The sequence below is a fragment of the Callithrix jacchus genome, chromosome 8, assembly GCF_049354715.1.
Source record: "Callithrix jacchus isolate 240 chromosome 8, calJac240_pri, whole genome shotgun sequence".
Lineage (NCBI taxonomy): Eukaryota > Metazoa > Chordata > Mammalia > Primates > Cebidae > Callithrix > Callithrix jacchus.
This window is the reverse complement of record NC_133509.1, coordinates 55,910,871-55,934,051: the sequence shown is the minus strand read 5'-3', so window position 1 is coordinate 55,934,051 and position 23,181 is coordinate 55,910,871. Positions and strand designations below refer to the sequence as shown.

Sequence of the window (23,181 nt, the reverse complement as noted above, 5' to 3'; positions counted from 1 at the left end):
ACTCTATGATCAGCTTGGTGAGATTGTGATGAGCCTTGGTTAAAGGTGGTTATTTTTGCTAATAGTAAAAATATGTAAAATACAAGAAAAATTGGTAAAATAGAATGTATCCAGAAACTCACTGAAATTCTTGTGGCATATTTTTAAGTTCTACTAATTTAAAAACTGAAAATAGAAGGTAAATGAATATTAAATTTTTGATCTTTACCAAAGAATAGTAGTTGTTAAAAGAAATGGACAGAGACAGCCAAATGCTCTTGACAGACAGAATATTTAAAGTTTCTAGGTGTAAGAGCCCAAGAGGGGGTCATTGTTTTCTTTTCTCTTATAGTTTTAGTTTTGAAGCAGAAATATGAGTTTTCTTTCTGCTGTATGTCTGTCCTCAGATTTCCTCACATTTCCTTATTCTCTTATATTCATGCTATTTGATATTAAGAACAGTACCTAAGAAAGAAACATTTCCTCTGAGATCACCAACTTTGCTTATTTTTCATTTGTATTTGTATTCCTACAACAGGAGTTCCACCATCTTCCTCTGAAGACCTAGCCATCTTGCTCCATGAAGGTCAGGACAATCTGACATGCACTTGTTTCTTGCCTCTATACTTGAAGAGTAGTCCTCTTCCATTGTGTACATTTTTTTCATAATAGGGGAGGGGAGGGGAGAGCCAGTACCCCCCCTCCCCTTCCCTCCCTAGACCTTGGAGAAATACCCTCCATTACTTTGCCAAGATGGCAGACCCCATCATGGATCTGTTCGATGACCCAAATTTATTTGGCCTGGACTCTCTGACTGATGACAGCTTTAACCAGGTCACACAAGACCCTATTGAGGAAGCCCTTGGACTGCCAAGCTCTCTGGACTCCTTGGATCAGATGAACCAGGATGGCGGAGGTGGTAATGTGGGGAATTCATCAGCAAGTGACCTGGTGCCCCCACCAGAGGAAACATCTCCCACAGAACTTCCCAAAGAATCCACAACTCCAGCTCCAGAATCCATAACCTTGCATGATTATACCACTCAGCCTGCCAGCCAGGAGCAGCCAGCCCAACCTGTCTTACAGACATCGACGCCAACATCAGGACTTTTGCAGGTCTCCAAGAACCAGGAGATCCTGAGCCAAGGGAATCCTTTTATGGGTGTCTCTGCCACAGCTGTCTCCTCTAGTAGTGCTGGAGGGCAGCCACCTCAATCAGCCCCTAAGATTGTTATCCTTAAGGCCCCACCAAGCTCCTCAGTCACTGGTGCCCATGTGGCACAAATTCAGGCTCAAGGTATCACCAGCACAGCTCAGCCCCTGATGGCAGGCACAGCCAATGGTGGAAAAGTCACTTTTACCAAAGTGCTAACCGGCACGCCCCTTCGACCAGGTGTTTCCATTGTCTCTGGTAATACAGTGTTGGCCGCCAAGGTCCCTGGGAACCAGGCTGCTGTTCAGCGCATTGTCCAGCCCAACCGACCAGTAAAGCAGCTGGTCCTTCAGCCAGTTAAGGGTTCAGCTCCTGCTGGAAACCCTGGGGCCACAGGGCCCCCACTGAAGCCTGCAGTTACACTGACCTCTACACCTACCCAGGTGACTTGAGTGAAAGGGGGAGGTGAATTTTGGTTTCATAGAGGGCCCAGCAACTCTTTGAGAGAGAGTGAGCGCATGAGAGCTGTCTCTGGGAAAGCCTATTTAAATTCCATCTTGGCTTTTTATCAAGTTAGTGTGACAGCCACATACTTAGTACTTGCTGGGTGGAAGCAGTTAATGTTAACATATTTTTTGAGTTAGCTCTTATTATACGTTTACATTGTACCTAGCTGGTACTAATAAGACAAACATAGTCCCTGTCCTTACAGAGCTCACAGTCTGCCAGGAAAGACAGATATTAAGAATTCACAATCTTTGTGTAATATAAAGAGAAATATGGGATGCTATGGGAACAAAGAAACATCTTTGAAGAGTTATCTTTATATTTGCAAGACTTGTAAAAGCTATTTATATCTTTCTTGTATTCTTATTACTAAGATTGTCCACCTCCTACTTTGCTCACTGAAAGGGTTAGTTTCAAGTAAGAAGGTAGAGGCTCTAGCATCTGAATACAGGATGAAAAGAGTTAGTCGGGGTAGGGGGAGCAGCATTGAGAGAAGCAGGACCAGCCAGGCACAGTGTCTCTCACCTGCAATCCCAGCTACTCAGGAGGCTGAGGCAGGAGGATTGCTTGAGGCCAGGAGTTCAAGACCAGCCTGAGCAACATAGTGAAACCCCATCTTTAAAAGAAGTAGGAATAGTGGGAAGAAGCTACAAGGAGGCAGATTTCGATTCAATATAAGGAATTTTGTATTACTAGGTTTCCAGAAATGGACTGCCTGCATTAGAAGATAGCCTTCCATCAGGAGTTTTTAAAACATAGCTTGATACCTACTGAGCAGAAGCATTATAGAAAAGATTCTATCAGGACAGCTGGGTGCGGTGGTGCCTGCTGATAGTCCCAGCACCTTGAGAGGCTGAGGCTGGAGGATCACTTGAGGCCAGGAGTTCGAGACCAGCCTGAGAAACATAGACCTCATCTCTACAAAAAACAAAAATTAGCTGGGCATGGTGGCATGTACCTTTAGTACCAGCTACTCAGGAGGCTGAAGCAGGAGGATCACTTGAGCCCAGGAGTTATGGGCCTGTGGTGTCCTATGCCCATCAGGTGTCTGCACTACGTTTGACATCAGTATGGTGACCTCCCAGGAGCAAGGGACCACCAGGTTGCCTAAGGAGGGATGAATTGGCCCAGGCTGGAAATGGAACAGGGCAGTACTCCCTTGCTGATCAGCAGTGGGGTTGCACCTGTGAATAACCACTGCATTGTAGCCTGGGCAATACAGCGAGACCCTGTCTCTAAAAATAAAAAAGATTCTATCAAGACAGATAGGATGATGAACAAAGTGAATTGTACTATGTCTTCTGACACGCAGTTTTTATGATTCTAGCATGAAGAAAACTGGTGTAAATATTCCAGAGTATACCATTCTTTAATGTTCTACTCCTCTCGCAATTTCCTTTCTTCATTCTAGGGTGAATCAAAACGCATCACCCTGGTCCTCCAGCAGCCACAGTCTGGAGGTCCCCAAGGACATCGGCATGTTGTGCTAGGGAGTCTACCAGGCAAGATAGTATTACAGGGCAACCAGCTGGCAGCCCTGACTCAAGCCAAGAATGCCCAGGGGCAGCCTGCCAAAGTAGTAACTATCCAGCTGCAGGTGCAGCAGCCACAGCAAAAAATCCAGATTGTACCACAACCACCATCATCGCAGCCCCAGCCCCAGCAGCCACCGTCAACCCAGCCAGTGACTCTATCCTCTGTACAGCAGGCTCAGATAATGGGACCAGGACAAAGCCCAGGACAAAGACTTTCAGTACCAGTCAAGGTGGTACTGCAGCCACAGGTGAGAAACATAGTAAGGAAAAGAAGTAAAACAAAAATACTTAGTCCATTGCTGTTGCCCTTAGTAACCACTTACTCTTGAATGTGGGGCCATTCTAGACTTCTATCTCTAAACTAAGATATAGACCTAATTCTTTCGTCCATGGAAACCTTATTTTAATTATATTATTAAAAGATTGGAGAATTATTTTTGGGTTTGGGATATGAAATTATTTAGTATTTGAATTGTTTTATTTACAATCGTTTCCTAATATTATTGTGAAATAAAAATGATTGGTGACATCCTTTAAATGATATTTCAGAAATGATATAAAGAAATAGTCAAGTGATCAGTCTTCCTCACACCCCTGCAGACAGATATAACATAGGCCAAGAGTAGAATTTGAATATTTTTACTGTTAGGTGAATATTGGCTATGTGAGTTGTAATTTTTCTGAAGTAATGGAGATGTGTATTGATATGAAAGCATAGTAAAAAGATACTGAAGTTTATTTTGGCAGAATTCTTGCTTTTTCTCACCCCTTTCCCACCGAAAGAATACATTTTAAAAAGTATGTGTAGGTTCAATAAGATTTAGTCTGAGCTTAGTTCTTGAGGGATTAAAGAACTAGTATCTAGCCCCCTAGTCTCCCTGCTTCAGAACTGGAATTTATTTAGGCCATTTAACTACAAGCAAGTTGAAATTTTAGTGTCTTTATTTCTGTAGGCTGGCTCTTCCCAAGGGGCCTCTTCTGGGCTCTCTGTAGTTAAAGTTTTAAGTGCCAGTGAAGTGGCAGCTTTGTCATCACCAGCAAGCTCTGCTCCTCATTCTGGGGGAAAGACAGGAATGGAGGAAAACCGCAGATTGGAACACCAGAAGAAGCAAGAGAAAGCAAATCGGATTGTGGCAGAGGCCATTGCAAGGGCCCGTGCCCGGGGTGAGCAGAACATACCTCGAGTCTTGAATGAGGATGAGTTGCCCAGTGTTCGGCCAGAGGAGGAAGGTGAGAAGAAACGCAGGAAGAAGAGCGCTGGGGAGAGGCTGAAAGAGGAAAAGCCAAAGAAGAACAAAACATCTGGTACCTCCAAAACAAAAGGCAAGAGTAAGCTAAAGTGAGTACTCCTTGCTATTTTGATGGGATATTTGAGGGCAAAGCACTCATTTCTAAAAAGTGTTGAGGAACTTATATGTATTTAGCAGCTACATAGTTCAAGGTGATCTGTGTAGAAAATAATAAGCCCTTTCTTTTTTCTGTCCTAATGCTTATAGGATTTATTAAATCGAGAGTTGAAATTAGCATATTTTAAGAGGAAAACATGGCCAGGCGTGGTGGCTCAAGCCTGTAATCCCAGCACTTTGGGAGGCCGAGGTGGGTGGATCACAAGGTCAAGAGATCGAGACCATCCTGGTCAACATGGTGAAACCCCGTCTCTACTAAAAATACAAAAAAATTAGCTGGGCATGGTGGCACGTGCCTATAATCCCAGCTACTTAGGAGGCTGAGGCAGGAGAATTGTCTGAACCCAGGAGGCGGAGGTTGTGGTGAGCCGAGGTTGGGCCGTTGCACTCCAGCCTGGGTAACAAGAGTGAAACTCCGTCTCAAAAAAAAAAAAAAAAAAAAAAAGGAAAACATGAAGGGACTGGAAAGATAGTCACTGTGTTGGGAGTTACCTTTAAGAGTTGTGACTCTGCATTCAGATATTTGTCCTGATTTTGTATTACTGTAGTGTGAAAGATTTCTCACTACCCGCTACCACCCACATCAGTAAAAAGAGAACTGCTGGAGACATAGCTGCCCTGTTCTTGCATCTCATCTGTGAATGGAGATTTCAGCATCTACTGTTAGCTTTAAGCAGCATTGACAGAAAAATGATGGCTTGCCACATAATTCTTGTCATAATTGAGTGTTCTCTTTCCATGCCTTGTATCTTCTTCTTTCTCACTAGCTTTTACTCCCTGGGATTCTTCAGGCTTTGCGGTACAATTATAATAATGTTTTATATTTGTATAAGATTTTTCAGCTTTTAAAAGATGGTTTTATATTTTTTATTCGAGCATCAGTAACTGTCAGGACAGTTACTCTAATGTTTACAAATAATGAAATTAATGCCCTTGTAGTAACAGAAGTGGAATTGCAACAAGGTGTTCTAATACTTAATCTAGTATTTATTCTCCTATCTTGTGCTACTTTCCTTTAGGTATTTATGAACACAGTAGTAGCAAGGATTTGTCAAATACGGTATGGTATAAGAGTCAGTCAGTGGTGTATAAATTCTAATACCTTCTTTTTTTCAAACACCCTATTTAATAGCTGTGTATTCCATAGACTGAATATCTAAAAACTTCCCTCTGGAAGTTTTGTATGTGATAGTTTAGATTAATTATGTTTTTTTACCCCTAAATTTTCTTTGCCTTCACTGAAAATTAATTTGATTTTTCCTTTTTAGCACCATCACTCCTGTAGTGGGTAAGAAGAGAAAACGTAATACCTCATCTGATAATTCAGATGTGGAAGTCATGCCTGCACAATCACCTCGGGAAGATGAAGAAAGCAGCATTCAGGTAAAAGGATCCCAAAATAATTTAGTAGAAAAAAATCATGTTCAATTATGGCTAACCAAGCCAAGAAGATACTGAGAGACTGTAAGTCTATACACATTTCTTCGGTGTTTCTAAACTGGATGTAGGCCTAAAATGTGAATGCACCTGGTTAATGACTTCTTTTTTTCCTTTTTTCTTAAGACAGGGTCTCGCTCTGTCGCCTGGTCTGGAGTGTGGTGGCATGATCTCAGCTTACTGCAAACTCTGCCTCCCAGTTTAAAATGATTCTCCTGCCTTAGCCTCCTGAGTAGCTGGGATTATAGGCATGCACCACCACACCCAGCTAATTTTTGTGTTTTTTTTAGTAGAGACCAGGTTTCACCATGTTTACCAAGCTAGTCTCAAACTGCTGACCTCAAGACCTCAAGTGATCCACATACCTCGGCCTCCCACTGGCCAATGTCTTTAAATATTTTGTCTTTTTAGGCAAAAAGCATATTACTATAAAAATAGTGATACCTAGCTGGGTATCATATAATGGCTCATACATATAATTCCAGCACTTTCGGAGGCTGAGATGGGTGGTTCACCTGAGGTCAGGAGATTGAGACCAGCTTGGCCAACGTGGTAAAACCCCATCTCTGCTAAACATACAAAAATTAACTGGGCATGGTAGTGCACGCCTGTAATCCCAGCTACTTGGGAAGCTGAGGCAGGAGAATCTATTGAACCCAGGAGGCAGAGGTTGCAGTGAGCTGAGATTGTACCATTGCACTCCAGCCTGGGTGATAGAGTGAGACTCCATCTCAAAAAATAAATAAAAAAGCAATACTCATTTTCTCAAATTCCAGTGTTTCAAATACTAAGCAAATCATATGAAATCATGCTGCATGATTGCTTTTCTGGCTGTGTCAGAACTTGGCTCTCTCTTAGAACTCCAAGAATCCATTTTGCCTTACCTTGTCCACACTTCAGGATTCTGACTCTGTGAACTAGGGTAGTTAGGCACAAAGTTTCTCCTGCATTTTGAAGTGAGGGATGTTGGAAGAGACCAAAAGAAGCCAGACCAGACTGTGGTCTTCCATCTCTGGTTTGTTGCCTTATGGTATAATCTTTGGCTCTAATTTCTAACCATAGAGAAAACCTGATTCAGGAGACCCATAGTGCTTCTAAGTAGCTCTGTGGTCTGGCCAACTTACTTAACTTACTTGAGTCTCAATTTCTCATCTGTAAATGGAGGTTTGGACTAAATGAACCTAAGTTTTTCTGTATTAATATTTATAAGTGCCTCCCCTCTTTCATAATATACATTTAGTAAATTGCCAAAATGTTACTTGGGTTGTTCTGGGGGAAATTACTTTGTGAGAATAGCCAAGAAAGTTTTAAAAAGGAAAATGAGTCCAAAAAAATTTTTTAGAATATATTATGAAATAATGATTACTAAGACTTTGAAATTGGAGAAGAAAAAACAGATTAATAAAATACAGTAGAGCTTAGAAATCAACTCAAATAGTTGTGGAAATTTACTATATATGATTAAAACACCATTTTAAATCAACAGGGAAAAAGATTATTCAATAAATTAGGACAACTGGCTAACCATTTAAGAAAGCTGGATTTTTTGCTTTCTGAAAAATTCCAACTGAATTAAAGCTGTAAATATAAAAGATGAAATTTATTAACTTTCTAGAGGTATGAATACATTTTAAAGTAATTATCAAGTAATCTTTGTAAAGAGGATATTAAAATTCAGAAGTCATAAAGGAAAATATTGGTATACTTGACAATAAAAAATTATATATGGTATAACAACAAATAAATTCCATGAACAATGTAGTGGTTGAGAGCACAGACTCTGGAACCAGATTTCTTAGGTTCTTTTCTCAAGTCTGCCGTTTACTAGCACTGTCACTCTGAATGAGTTACTTAGCCTCTTGGTGCCTCAATTTCCTCACCTCTAAAATGTAGGTAATAGTACTTATCAAATAGGGTTGTTACAAGGATTACATGTACACATTTATAAAGCACATATAACATTTGTGTTTGGCTCATACTAAGAACACATACTAGGACTTATATGCATATGCTGGTAATTGAATGTACCATCCCAATTCATGAGTTAGCCAGGCATGCTGGCTTATAACTGTAATCCCAGCACTTTGGGAAGCTGAGGCAGAAGGATTCCTTGAGCCCAGGAAGTTGAGGCTGCAGTGAGCTGTGATCATGCCACTACAGTCCAGCCTGGGCAGCAGAATGAGACACTGTCTTCCCACCCTGCCCCCCAAAAAACCCCTCAAAATTCATGGATTGGAAGCTAAATCCCCAGTGCAACAGTGTTGGGAGGGGGGGAACCCTTAAGAGACAATTAGGTCATGAAAGCATTACCCTCATGAATGGATTAATGTCATTGAGAAAGTGTGTTTGATGCTGGGCGTGGTGGCTCACTCCTATAATCCCAGCACTTTGGGAGGCCGAGGCGGGTGGATCACGAGGTCAAGAGATCGAGACCATCCTGGTGAACAAGGTGAAACCCCGTCTCTACTGAAAATACAAAAAAATTAGCTGGGCATGGTGGTGTGCGCCTGTAATCCCAGCTACTCGGGAGGCTGAGGCAGGAAAATTGCTTGAACCCAGAAGGCGGAGGTTGCGGTGAGCTGAGATCGTGCCATTGCACTCCAGTCTGGGTAACAACAGCGAAACTCCGTCTCAAAAAAAAAAAGAGAAAGTGTGTTTGTTATAAATCGGCCCTCTCTTGCTTTCTCTTGCTTGTGCTCTCACCTCTCACCTTCCTGCTGTGGGATGATGCAGCAAGAAGCTCCTCGCCAAATGTGGGCAGCTTCGTATTGGACTTACCAGCCTTCAGAAATGTGATAAATACATTTCTTTTTCTTTCTTTTTTTAATTTTTTGAGATGGAGTCTTGCTGTCTTGGCCTAGCTGGAGTGCAGTGGCCCGATCTCAGCCCACTGTAACCTCTGCCTCCCGATTCAAGTGATTCTCCTGCCTCAGTCTCCTGAGTAGCTGGGATTACAGGTGGCGCCACCACGCCTGGCTAATTTTTACATATTTAGTAGAGCTGGAGTTTCGCCATGTTGGCCTGGCTAGTCTTGAACTCCTGACCTCAGGAGTTGGGAGGCCTACTTTAGCCTCCCAAAATACGTGAGCAACTGTGGCTGGCCTTTTCTTTCTTTTTTTTTTCCTGAGACAGAGTCTTGCTATTTCCCAGGTTGGGGTGCAGTGGTGCAATCTTGGCTCACTGAAACCTCTGCCTCCCAGGTTCAAGTGATGGTCCCACCTCAGCCTCCTGAGAACCTGGGATTACAGGTATGCGCCACCACTCCCAGCTAATTTTTGTATTTTTTAGTAGAGATAGGGTTTTACCATGTTGGCTAGATAGTTGAACTCCTGGCCTCAAGTGGTCCACCCACCTCAGCCTTCCAAAGTGCTGGGATTATAGGCAGGAGCCACTGTGCCTCACTACATTTCTTTTTTTTGGACTGGAGATGGGGGGCACGGAATGGAGTTTCACTCTTATTGCCTAGGCTGGAGTGCAATGGCGCAATCTGGGCTCACTGCAACCTCTGCCTCCCAGGTTCAAGCGGTTCTCCTGCCGCAGCCTCCTGAATAGCTGGGATTACAGGCATGCACCACCATACCCAGCTAATTTTTTATATTTTTAGTAGAGATGGGGTTGCTCCGTGTTGGTCAGGCTGGTCTCAAACTCCTGACCTCAGGTGATCCACCTGCCTCAGCCTCCCAAAGTGCTAGGATTACAGGTGTGAGCCACCATGCCTGACCCTTTTCTTTTCATATCAAAATAAATTACCCAGTCTCTAGTATTCTGTTACAGCAATACAAAATGGACATGTTTTGTTGCAATAACATGTTTTTTAACTAAAGGTTAAATAAGGGTTAAAAGGTTATGCAAATAAAGTATTTGTTAAGCAAAAACATGAAGGAAAATTTTCATAATACAAAACACAGAGATTAGTAAAATTTAGAAAGTGGTCTGTTAGTTTGCTAAGACCAGCATAACACAATACCCCAGACTACATGGCTTAAGCTATGGACATTTATTTTCTTTCTTTTCTTTTCTTTTTTTTGAGACAAGAGTTTTGCTGTTACCCAGGCTGGAGTGCAGTAGTGTGATCTCGGCTCACTGCAACCTCTGCCTCCTGGGTTCAAGTGATTCTCCTGCCTCAGCCTCCTGAGTGTTTGGGATTACAGGCATGTGCCATCACACCTAGCTAATTTTTCTATTTTTAATAAGAGTCAGAGTTTCACCATGTTGACCAGGCTGATCTCGATCTCCTAATGTCAGGTGAATCACCTGCCTTGTCCTCTCAAAGTGCTGGGATTTCAGGTGTGAGACACTGTACCCGGCCTGGACATTTATTTCCTTACAGTTCTGGAGGCCGGAAGTCCAAGATCAAATCGTCTGCAAGTTTTCTCTTGAGGATTTTCTTGGCTTGTAGAAGGCCACTTCTTATTGTGTCCTCACTGGTCTTTCCCCTGGTGGCCTCATTTTAACTTAATGACTGTTTGAAAGCCCTATTTCCAATTTCCAAATACATTCACATTCTGAGGTATTGGGGTTGAGGGTTTAACCTACAAATTTGTTGGAGGGGAGGGATACAGTTCAGCCTGTGACAGGTGAGGATGACAATATTGGCAATGAAGTTAAGGAACAGACACTTATACACGCTTGATGGGAGTGTTGATAGGGACAATCTTTTTGGCAAGTCAGTGTTTCAACATATAGCAGAATTTAGAATGTTAATTTTATTTCACTCAGTGATTCTCCACCTAGGAAATTACCTTATGAGTATGTTCTCAAAAGAATACGGTGATGGTGATGAGCCAGATGCAGTGGCTCATGCCTGTAATCCCAGCATTTTGGGAGGCTGAGTCAGGCAGATCACAAGGTCAAGAGATTGAGACCATCCTGGCCAACATGGTGAAACCCATCTCTACCAAAAACTAGCTGGATATGGTGGCGCACGTCTGTAGTCCTAGGTACTTGGGAGGCTGAGACAGGAGAATCGCTTGAACCCAGGAAGTGAAGGTTGCAGTGAGCCAAGATCATGTGACTGCACTCCAGCCTGACAACAGAGAGAGGCTCTGGCTCCAAAAAAAAAAAAGAAAAAGAATGCAGAGATATATATAGCAATATTTGCAATAGCAAAAATGTCTAAAAATTAGATGTCCATTGGTGGAGAAATAGTTGAGTAAAATTGGCAATACTCATGCAGTAAAATACTAGATGGCAATTAAAAACAATGAAGTAGGTTGGGATGTGCTGTTAAGGAAGACTTACTGTTAATGAAAAAAGGTCTATATAGTATCCTTTATTATGTTTATGTATGTGTGTCTTTGTGTGTACATATATGTATGTGCATCAATTTTTTTCTGGAAGGCTATACAAGAAATGGATAAGAATATGTATCTTTGAAGAGAAGGGTTGGTAAGTGGGTCATGATTATTGTACTTCAGTTTTTTATCCTTTGGCCCTGTGTGAATTTTTTTAACTTGACCATTTGCCATTTTATTTTTTAGTTTAAAAATACACATATGAGAAGAATTACAACAGCGCAATAAAGTAGACAGACATTAAAATGTTTTCTAGACCCCAGCTTCACAGTCTCGCAGTTCTCCCCAGAGGTACCCTCTGTTACCAATTTCTTGTATATCCTTCTAGAAATATTTCTTACGTCCATGAACACTCTACTTCTACTTCCACTAAATATTAGTATTCCATACCTACTCTTCTCTACCGTGTGTTTTCCCTAATGATATGTCTCGAAGGTTGTTCTTTAGTGGAAAAGAGATCTACCCATTTTTCTCATCTATTTTCCTTTTTTATTAGGAAAATTTTAGGCATACATAAAAGTAGATTTTTAATGAAGTCACACATTCCCATTCTCCCACTTTAATATTTATCAGCAGATGGCCCCCTCCCTACTCCCCCCATCCTTACTCCCACTCTAGTCCTGCCACCTTTTATTTTATTTTTCAGACATAGCCCAACTCTTGGCTCTAGGGTGAAAGTGGCTTTTATTTCCTCACTTGTGGAAGGAGGAGGAGGAGAGCTTTCCCAGGCACATCAACCTAAAGAAGGGTTGGCTGTGCCCCTAGAGCACAGAGATAGAAGAGCGGATCATTGGATTATTCAGAAGGAAGGGCTCGTTCTTACCCACTTCCTGGCACTCTGCTGCAGGGTGTGCTGGCAGGGATCACTACCCTTGAGGCAGCAGCTCCCCCATCAGTGGAGGCACTAGGAGATATCTGCTGGTTTTCACAAAGAGGAGGGGGCAGGTGCCCTAAGTAAGGGAGAGAAAGCTGGAGTAGCCAACTTCACACCCCACGCCCACCCAGTGTAATAACTTTCATGAAGCCTGGCTGGTGTAATTTCTCCCAGGAAGGCCCAGAGGGGCCCGTAGGCAATGAGATCTGATGGCTGATCCTTTAAATGCCCATCTCAGATTGTGATTCTTCACCGCTCACCCACTTATCTTTTGAACTATTGCACAAGTGGCTCTGGTTGGATTCCTTTGGGGGCTCATCACTGGCAGGGTTGGTGACCCCAGAAATGTTGTGTAGATCCCTTGGGGGTGCTTTGGTCATGGGTGGGTGCGTTCCATTTTTGGGGATGTTTTGGTCATGGTTGAGTTCCGACACTCCATCAGGAATTTCTGGTTGTAGATGTTCCTGGTACCTCCCAGGGTGGTGCTGAAGAGTGTGCTGCTGGGAGGTCGTGCTGTAGCTGCATGCCTTTGCCCAGCACCACCCACATTTAAGTAAAAAAGTAAGTGGCAGAACAGTACACATAGTATGATTCTGTTTATTAAAAGAAAGAAAACCTTTAGAACTAAGACATAAAAACAAAATTAGAACAAAATATTCTTGCACCTTTGCCCTTCAAGGTTGCTTCTAGTGTGAATTATATTACACCCTGCAGCCTGAGAATCTTGTTTAGATTTCCCAGAGCTTCTTGCCACTAGTGTACAGGTTTTTTTCAGTGGATTCTTGGCCTTTTATAAAGTAGTTAAGCCAATTGATGTATGATCAATTCATACAGTAAATCACATTGTTTGACAAATTATCATTTTTAGTTTGTTTTTCATCAAAATTTTGGAGTAAAATCTAAGTATATGACCATGGGCAGATAATTTTAAAATTCTTTGTGAGAGACCTAATCAGTGACTCTACTACTTTTTGCTCTACAGAAGAGACGCTCAAACCGCCAAGTTAAACGAAAAAAATATACAGAGGACCTGGATATAAAGATCACAGATGATGAAGAAGAAGAAGAGGTGGATGTAACTGGTCCAATAAAACCTGAGCCTATTCTCCCTGAACCAGTGCAAGAACCAGATGGCGAGACTTTGCCTTCCATGCAGTTCTTTGTGGTAAGCTGTGAACTCAAGCAGTTTGAGAGGATTGCCTGCTAGTCACAATCATCTGTTGACTGACTACATCTTTTGCTGCAGGAGAATCCCAGTGAAGAAGATGCAGCCATTGTAGACAAAGTGCTTTCTATGCGGATTGTGAAGAAGGAGGTGAGGACTTTTTAAATTTTTAGAAAATAGGACCTCACTATGTTACGCAGGCTAAAGTGCAGTGGCTATTCATAGGTGTGATTATAGCGCACTATCAACTTCTGGGTTTGAGCTGTCCTTCTGCCTCAGCCTCCTATCTGGGACTACCATTGTGTACCACTGCTCCTAACTTTTCACTATCTTAATATTAGCCTGTAATGCTATGTTTACAGGCTTTATTTAATGAACACCTTTGGATGTCAGATGTATTGCTAGAGTGAAGTTGTGAGAGATGATGGAGGAAAGTTAGCTAGAAAACAGGAACTGCTTTACTGCTGCTTCTTTTACTTATATGTTTATAGAGTGGGTAAAGGCTTATTTCTTTGAGCTATGAGGCCTCTATTATTGGAGTACCAGGCTAGTTCCTTAATCCCTGCGTCATTAATATATTCAGGGATTACTGGTGTGAAGTTCTGCAATGTGTGGTTACAATTAAAAAGTTCTTTCTTTCACAATTAAGGAACTGGTGACTAATTTCTTTCTTTTTTCTCAGCTTCCTTCTGGACAATATACTGAAGCAGAAGAATTCTTTGTCAAGTACAAGAACTAGTACGTGATCTGTGCAAAAAACTTGTCACCCCAAATTCCACAGGGTGGTAAAAAGTTCTTCTGTGTAGAGTATACTGGATGGGAATGTGTCCCTTTTTTATAGTATTCTAGACCAGATTGCTGTTTTTAATTGGGAAAATGGCTATTCAGAGAGAAATTCAGGAATTGGCATGACTTTTACTATTTCCTTGTAGGTAAGTGGGGTGAAGATGGTTCCTGATGAAATTTCTTGTGATTCTCTTTACCTTAGTCTAGCACTAAGATCTTGCTACTCAAAATATGGTCCATGGACCAGCAGAATTAGCATTACTTGGAAGCTTTTTAGAAATGTAGACTTTTAAGCACATTCCATACCAGGTGGTTTGTATACAAATTAGAGTTTCAGAAGTAGTGACCTAAGAGACTGTCTTCCAATTTAAGCATGTATTTGTTATGTCTGCTTCTGGCTAATCCCAGAATTTCAGACAGTAGCCTGCCACCTTCTTTTACTTGTACCATGACTGGTTTTTTCCATCCCTCTTAGTTCCTATCTGCACTGTGAATGGGCTACTATCTCCCAACTAGAGAAGGATAAGAGGATCCATCAAAAATTAAAGCGCTTCAAAACCAAAATGGCTCAGATGAGACATTTCTTCCATGAGGTAATTAGGAATAGGTATTGCCTATTATTTCTTTCATAGAAGCACAAATTACTGGGGTTGTTAGCCTTGGATGATTCTTCAAAATATTTATAGTTGGTTTGTATATATGGGTATAAAGTTTTAATTTTGGGCATTGACTTTTCTTACTTAATTGTTCCATGCTTTCTTTTCTTAGGTTTAAATATGTTCATTTATTAGTTATAGGGTATTTTGAAATTGATTTCCTAAATACACATGAAGTATTTTCAAAACTGTTGATAAACTGACTGCTGGTCCACTTGAGGCATTCTTCTTCCTCTAATGTCTCTTTTTAGCTATTGATGTTCTCTTTAGACATATTAAGAGAGAACATTTATTTTCTCAAATTTCTAATCCAGTATGACTAGAAATAGGGATAAAGCAGCTTGAAATTACAATATCCAGGTTTACTGGTAAACACTGGAGCAAGATGAGTGAAGAAATATGTCTATTTGCAGCATTCATCCTCAATAAGAGTAGTTTTGGTTGTGTGTTGCAAGTAGAAGAAAAAGTGGAATGGATGGACAAGTAAAGGAGATGAAGGAATAAAAATCGCCTGTGTTTAAACCCTTGAAAAAATTTAGGTATGGGGCCAGGCACAGTGGCTCATGCCTGTAACCACAGCACTGCGGGAGGCCAAGGTGGGCAGATTACTTGAGTTCGGGTGTTTGAGACTAGCCTGGTCAACATGGTGTATCCCTGTCTGTACCAAAAATACAAAACTTAGCCAGGTGTGGTGGCGGGCGCCTGTAATCCCAGCTACTTGGGAGGCTGAGGCAGGAGAATCACTTGAACCTAGGAGATAGAGGTTGCAGTGAGCCAAATTTGGCCACTGCACCACTCCAGCTTGGGCAACAGAGTGAGTCTCTTCCTCAAAAAAAAAAAAAAAAAACCTTTAGGTATGAAGCAGAGCAGAAACATAGTTGCAGGGGATGTAGAGTCAAAGGAGGTCTTTTTAAAAAATGTGAAATGTGAAACGTGTGTATTTATGGCAATGACTCAGTACAAGGATTCCTAAGAATGCAAGAAGCAGTGGACACCAGAGCCTTTATGGAGAGAATGACCTCTGTTAGAGAGAAAGAGACACTCACTGGTAGCAGGTGAGAAGTTGTGTGCAGACCCAGGTACATTTATAGGATTTAATGTTATGAAAAAGGAAAACTCCCATCACATAGCTTCTAATTTCTTTAAAAATTTTGAAGTAGGATTCTCTGTTAAAGGTGAGGTAGAGAAATGGGTTTATTGGACAGTGATCTTTTGGTCTTATTGTTTGGTTTCATAACTCATCTAGGATGAAGAGCCCTTTAATCCAGACTACGTAGAGGTGGATAGGATATTGGATGAGTCTCACAGTATTGACAAGGACAATGGGGAGGTGAGTTGTCAAGGCATCAAGTAACATGAACATCCTCTTAGATTTCTGCTGGTTGGTTTGCCAGTCTTTTCTTTTTCAGGTATAGCTGCAAAATCCTTTGGACTGAAAAGATATTTCTGAATTTTTCTGTGGAATCCTTAGATAATGGGAGGTAAGGAAGTAGAGAGATGCTAAAAGGAAAGATTTTGTAAAGTCAAACGTGTAGAAGCTAAGTACTGAAAAGTCATTCATCTGGGTTTCATTTTTCCTCAGATTTTAAATTGGAGTCTGTTGACATACAGTTGCAGGTAGAGTGTGGGGCAGGGAAAAGGGATACTTTATAACAGGACCTCCAAGTCAAATTCTTTCCTCTGTAAAATTCCAAATTCTTAAATTTATGAATATAAAAATACTTCTCCGGGCTACTTCCTATACTCACCATTAGTTAAATGTCTCTTCATTTGTCATTAAAACAGATCTGCTGGCTGGCACAGTGGCTCACACCTGTAATCCCAGCACTTTGGGAGGCCGAGGCAGGTGGAACACAAGGTCAGGAGTTTGAGACCATCCTGGCCAACATAGTGAAACACTGTCTCTACTAAAAATAGAAAAATTAGCCAGGCATGGTGGCATGTGCCTGTAGTTGCAGCTGCTCGGGAGGCCGCGGCAGGAAAATCTTTTGAACCCAGGTGGTACAGGTTGTGATGAGCCGAGATCGCACCACTGCAGCAACATCTCAATTAAAAAAAAAAAAAAAAAAAAAAAACAGTCTGCTACATTTCAATCTGTATTTAATTTTTTTTTTTTTTTTAATTAAAAAATTTTTTTCTTGAGACTATCTCCTCTCTTGTCACACAGGTTGGGGTGCAGTGGTGTGATCTTGGCTCATTGTAACCTCCACCTCCCAGATTCAAGTGATTCTCATGTCTCAGCCTCCTGAGTAGGTGGGACTACAGGTGCATACCATCTTGCCTGGCTAGTTCTTATATTTTTAGTAGAGATAAAGTTTCAGTGTGTTGGCCAGGCTGATCTCAAACTCCTACTTCAAGTGATCTGCTTGCCTCAGTTTCCCAAAGTGCTGGCATTGAAGGCCTGAGCCACCATACTTAGCATAATTTTCATTTTCCAGTGTTCATCTATGTTTAGCCACCAGTGAATTCAACTTTCTTTTAAATTTACTTATAATTTTTTTTACTCTATAAAACATCATTTTCGTAGATTTTGTCACTTTATTTTTACTTCAAGTAACATTTTTTGGTTTACCTTTGCAGGGACATAGAGAACATTTTTATCACATCTGACACTTTTTATACAGTGACCAGTAGAGAACAGCAGAACCTTTTTATGATGTTAGTGCTGGGTGGGTGCGCTGGGCTTATGCATGAGATAAGTGACTTGCTCCTCCCATACATCATTATAACAGGACCTCTGAGTCAAATTCTTTCCTCTATAAAATTCCAAAGTTTATTCTAATTTATAAGCCTTCAGATTCACTCAGATAGTCAGAATCTTAGATATCCAGGACCCAGTATACTTCATTGTCTTTAAATCTTAACAAGCATGCTTCAGATAACATATTTTGCTTCTGAGGTTGAGGATGGTAATATTGTGTGTTCGTTTGTGGGAATTGAGTGGAGCATGGACCAGTTATTAGGGCAGTTTGTTAGCTACTCTTAAATTCTCATCATTTTTCAGGATCTCAATCTTTCCAGCCTTGACAGTCTTATGCTTTTTACCATACTTACCCTTCTAAAAGCAATTGACCTTTGGTTAGGTCCCTTTGGAATGTCTTGCAAATGATATGACAGATGATAATGTTTTCATATTCTAATACTATAATTTATGCTCCCAATATTGACTAATACTATCCTAAAATAAGTTAATTTGTCATCCTTTTTTTTTTTTTTTTTTTTTGAGATGGAGTCTCACACTGTCACCCAGGCTGTAGTGCAGTGGCGCCATCTCAGCTCACTGCAATCTCCACTTCATGGGTTCAATTCTCCTGCCTCAGTCTCCCGAGTAGCTGGGACTACTGGTGTGCGCCACCCGCCCAACAAATTTTTTTTGTATTTTTAGTAGAGACGGGGTTTCACTGTGTTGGCCAGGATGGTCTCAATCTTCTGACCTCGTGATCTGCCTGCCTCAGCCTCCCAAACTGCTGGGATTACAGGTGTGAGCCACCCTGCCCAGCCCAATTTGTCATCCATTTTATATTACCTACCTAATAGTAGAAATAAAAATTACAGTAAATATTGCTGGAAATGTGTGACCTGGACAAATGGTCATTATATAGAGAATGACCTGAGTAACTATGATAAAGAAAAAGATAAAAGAGCAGCTGGATCAATTCTAGAGATTCGACATCTGTGACTATGTTGAGGCACTCTCACACATTTTGTTGGCTACTTTAAGGAGTTTTCTATTTGATAATTAGAGATTCTTGTTAATTACACTAGACCCAATCTAATCCATGCTTTATACTTCATAAGCCAAAAATGGAGATGCAGTAAGTGCCGTGATCATCTTGAATAGTGAAAATAGGAGCCATTTGCTATTGGTCACTGCCCTCTCATTTTCAGTGGCTACCTACCTAGACTAGTACTTACTGTAGTTGAACTTTTTAGCATTTTGTCTTCTTTACTCTTGTCTTTATTGATAACCTCTTATTAGCTCCTAGCTTCCTGGGACTCACAAGGACATTTCTTTACCACCATATAAGTGCTCTTTGAGGTGCATTTGCACTGAGCTCTAGGAGCTCAGAAGCCAGTATATGCTGGTAGTCCTTGTCCTAAAGATAGCCTAGCTGCCTATGTGTCAGATTTGGTGCCAGGAGAATAGTATGGCACAGAAACAGGTCTTTTAGTTTTAACATAGTATAGGAAAAGATTAGTCTTTTTTTTTTCCATCTGGGTAGTTGATGAACATAATGTTTTAGTGCTTAGTGTTCTAGAAACTACTGGGTAGAAATTTTCCTTTTAGAACAGATTCTGATAAATTACTTTGAGGAATGATCAAAGCCACAAATAGTGCATCAGAAGGTGAACCTTTGGTCGGTGTGTTTGGCCTGACTTTTTCAACACCTTTTAGATATTGATACTTTGTGATCTGATTTTACAATCAAATTCTTATTCTTTTTTGTTGTTGTTGAGACAGAATCTCGCTCTATCATCAGGCTGGAGTGCAGCGGTGCGATCTGGGCTCACTGCAACTTCCGTTTTCCAGTTTCAAGCAATTCTTCTGCCTCAGCCTCCTGAGTAGCTGGGACTACAGGCACGCACCACCAGGCCCGGCTAATTTTTTTTGTATTTTTAGTAGAGACAGGCTTTCACCATGTTGGCCAGGATGGTCTCGATCTCTTAACTTTGGGATCTGCCCTCCTCAGCCTCCCAAAGTGCTGGGATTACAGGTGTGGGCCACTGCACCCTACCCAAATTCTTTAACCACAACAGAAAACACAGAGTAAGTTTCTTAAGGCTTTGGTTTCTTCTCTTCTAGCCTGTTATTTACTACCTGGTGAAATGGTGCTCTCTGCCCTATGAAGATAGCACATGGGAGCTAAAAGAGGATGTTGATGAGGGCAAGATTCGCGAATTTAAACGGATTCAGTCAAGGCACCCAGAACTCAAAAGGGTGGTAAGTACATTTGCATTAGAGTATAAAGGCCTACATAAGAAATTACTTAATTTTTTTCCCCTATGGAAGTTTTTGTTGTTTTAGCTTTCTTTTTTTTTTTGAGACAGAGTTTCGCTCTTGTTACCCAGGCTGGAGTGCAATGACGCGATCTCGGCTCACTGCAACCTCCACCTCCTGGGTTCAGGCAATTCTCCTGCCTCAGCCTCCTGAGTTGCTGGGATTACAGGCACGCACCACCATGCCCAGCTAATTTTTTGTATTTTTAGTAGAGACGGGGTTTCACCATGTTGACCAGGATGGTCTCGATCTCTTGACCTCGTGATCCACCCGCCTTGGCCTCCCAAAGTGCTGGAATTACAGGCTTGAGCCACCGCACTCGGCCCTAGCTTTTTATTACAGAAATTTCAAACATATAGAAATTGAAGAGATGGTATAATGTACCCATTATCCACTTAACAATTATCAGTACACATCCAGTCTTTGTCATATATTTTCCTACCTATTAATTCCTGTTACCTGGATTATTTTAAATCAAATCCCAGATTCGTTTATTTCATCTGTAAATATTACAGTGTTTATGTCTAAAAAAAAATTATTACACCTGAAAAATTTAATCATTCTTTAATATCATCAAATCATTGGTACCAATCATTGCATCATCTGTTAATTTTCGCTAAATCATTTAAATTTGGTTCTCAGTAAGGTCCATATATTGCTATCAGTTAATACGTCTCAAGTTTCTTTTAACTTCCCCCTTGATCTCCTCTCCCTGCCTTATAATTTTCTCTTGAAGAAATCGGTTGATTTGTAGACTTTTCCATAGGCCGAAGTTTGCTAATTACATTACCCTTGGTACCTTTTTACATGTTCTCTGTCCCTGATATTTCACATGAATGCTTAGGTTAGAGCAACACTGTCCAATAAAACATTTTAGAGCTGTGCTGTTCAATACAGCAGTCACTAGCCATGTGTTTTTTGTTTTTTGTTTTTTTTTTTTTTAACATTGTAGAATGCTCTGTTAGACATCACTGTTCTATAGGCTTGATCAGATGGGAGAGGGAAGCCAGTAACTCTGCTTCATAGATGGTGGTGTGTACTTACATCAGGTTGTGTTTTGTGATGTTGTCAGTCATTCGTTGTCATTCTGGATCCATACTTTAAGGATTTGAAAGTGGTGATATTTTAATTCTACCATTTCCGCATTTATTAGCCAGATTCTTCTATAAAAAGAAATTTATTTCACTTACTATTTGGTTTCCTTGAGGTAGAGATCATATAGAAAAGATAAGTACTTTATTACTTTCCTCTATTTCCCAGTTCCAAAATAATGACGTAGTTCTCTTAAATTCTCCAAAAGTGACCAGAGTTTTTCCTCTTTTTTTTTTTTTAAGTAACATTGTGAACTCATGAATTTAAACATATTTGACCTGTTTTAATCCAAACTAATGTTGTTTTGAATTGACTTTTAACTATTAGAACTTACCTACTAAGTCTTTTTGTTAATGTCTCCACTACATTTACTCAAATGTCTTGTGTTTTAGAATCGTCCGCAGGCAAGTGCCTGGAAGAAATTGGAGCTGTCGCATGAATATAAAAACAGAAACCAGTTACGGGAATATCAGTTGGAAGGGGTCAATTGGCTGCTCTTTAATTGGTATAACAGGTAAAGAAAAGAATGGGCCTGTAAGATGTAAGCTTAGTTCTGGGATTATTTTTCTTTGTTTTCTGTTGAAACAATTTCTTCCTACATACTCTGTTGTTTTTTAAAGACAGTATCTTTTAACATTTTTTTTTTTTTCCCATGGTAAATCTGCAGGCAGAACTGCATCCTGGCTGATGAGATGGGATTGGGCAAAACTATTCAGTCCATTGCCTTCTTGCAGGAAGTATATAATGTGGGCATCCATGGCCCCTTCTTGGTCATTGCCCCATTGTCAACAATTACTAACTGGGAGCGAGAATTTAATACATGGACAGAAATGAACACTATTGTGTACCATGGCAGCCTGGCCAGCAGGCAGATGATTCAGCAATATGAAATGTACTGCAAAGATTCACGGGTGAGTTGTATGTCTTGGAAATACTATGGCTTAGAGAAAGTCGGCCAAGGTACCTGGTATTTTAGGTGCTGTATACGAATAGAAGACTTTTATTGAAAGTCTTCAGTATGCTTATGCAAAATGTCAATGGCTTAAGGCATTTTTGTATGCAGTATGCATGTCTTTTTTTGACTTTGCTATTTTTTTGCCCAGTAGACATTTGATCCAGTAGAAGTTCTGATTTTATTTATGAACACATAGATTTTAAGTAGAATTTTGCCAGCATCAATGAATTTTAATCACAGTATTTTTCAGAAATGAAATTCTTTTAGCCACTTAATCCACGTGGTGGTGAGCTTCTTTCTTTCTTTTTTTGTTTTTAAAGACAGAATCTTGCTCTGTCACCCAGGCCAGATTACAATGGCATGATCTTGGCTCACTGCAGCATTCACCTCCTAAGGTTAAGCAATTCTCCTGCCTCAGCCTCTCGACTAGCTGAGATTATAGGTGCCTGCCACCATGCCCAGCTAATTTTTTGTATTTTTAGTAGAGATGGGGTTTCATCATATTGGACAGGCTGGTCTCAAACTGCTGACCTCCGGTGATCCACCTGCCTTGGCCTCCCGAAGTGCTGGGATTACAGGCATGAGCCATTGTGCCCAGCCACTGAGGTTATTTCTTTTCCTCTTTTTAGTCTACTGAAATTTTCATCATGATCAGTTTCTTTTTCTAAATGGCCAGGTATAGTGGCTCATGCCTGTAATACCAGCACTTTGGGAGCCCAAGGTGGGCTTATTACCTGAGGTCAGGAGTTCAAGACCAGCCTGGCCAACATGGTGAAACCCCGTCTCTACTAAAGATATAAAAATTAGCTGGGTGCGGTGGTGGGCACCTGTAATCCCAGCTACACAGGAGGTTGAGGCAAGAGAATCGCTTGAACCCAGGAGGTGAAGGCTGCAGTGAACCGTACCTATTTGCAAGTTAATTTTCAGTTAGGTACATATTTTGAGGCTACTGCAAATAAAATATTTTGTTTCTTAATTATAACTTTCATAACTTATATTCTAAAAACAATTGTAGTTATCATGCACTTTTAACTGAATGTAAATTTCTAAAATAGTAAGCCTTGTATCATTGCATTCCAGCCTGCATGACAGAGCAAGACTTTGTCTCAAAAAAAGAAAAGGCCAGGCACGGTGGCTCACACCTGTAATCCCAGCACTTTGGGAGGCTGGGGGAGATCATGATGTCAGGAGTTCGAGAACAGCCTGGCCAACTTTGTAAAACCCCATTTTTACTAAAAATACAAAAATTAGCCGGGCGTGGTGGCACATGCCTATAGTCCCAGCTACTCGGGAGGCTGAGGCAGGAGAATCATTTGAACCGGGAGGTGGAGGTTGTGAGGAGC

The 23,181-nt window shown here is 40.9% G+C and overlaps 1 protein-coding gene across 27 annotated transcripts in view; it reads left to right on the top strand.

The window, feature by feature from the left end:
- Positions 1–23,181, top strand: part of CHD8 (chromodomain helicase DNA binding protein 8) — a 69,463-nt gene that overhangs the window by 22,062 nt on the left and 24,220 nt on the right. For 17 of the 27 annotated variants that reach the window (XM_035260055.3, XM_002753770.5, XM_078334516.1 and 14 more), the window contains 12 exons: positions 518–1,575; positions 3,051–3,422; positions 4,128–4,513; positions 5,849–5,963; positions 13,168–13,350; positions 13,432–13,500; positions 14,033–14,088; positions 14,612–14,729; positions 16,039–16,122; positions 19,597–19,734; positions 21,276–21,397; positions 21,551–21,794. In XM_035260055.3, the coding sequence (XP_035115946.3) occupies positions 733–1,575; positions 3,051–3,422; positions 4,128–4,513; positions 5,849–5,963; positions 13,168–13,350; positions 13,432–13,500; positions 14,033–14,088; positions 14,612–14,729; positions 16,039–16,122; positions 19,597–19,734; positions 21,276–21,397; positions 21,551–21,794 (2,730 nt within the window). In that variant the 5' untranslated portion in view covers positions 518–732. The remainder of the gene's footprint in view (positions 1–517; positions 1,576–3,050; positions 3,423–4,127; positions 4,514–5,848; positions 5,964–13,167; positions 13,351–13,431; positions 13,501–14,032; positions 14,089–14,611; positions 14,730–16,038; positions 16,123–19,596; positions 19,735–21,275; positions 21,398–21,550; positions 21,795–23,181) is intronic. The other 10 variants (XM_035260058.3, XM_035260057.3, XM_078334520.1 and 7 more) reach the window with 1 other exon arrangement.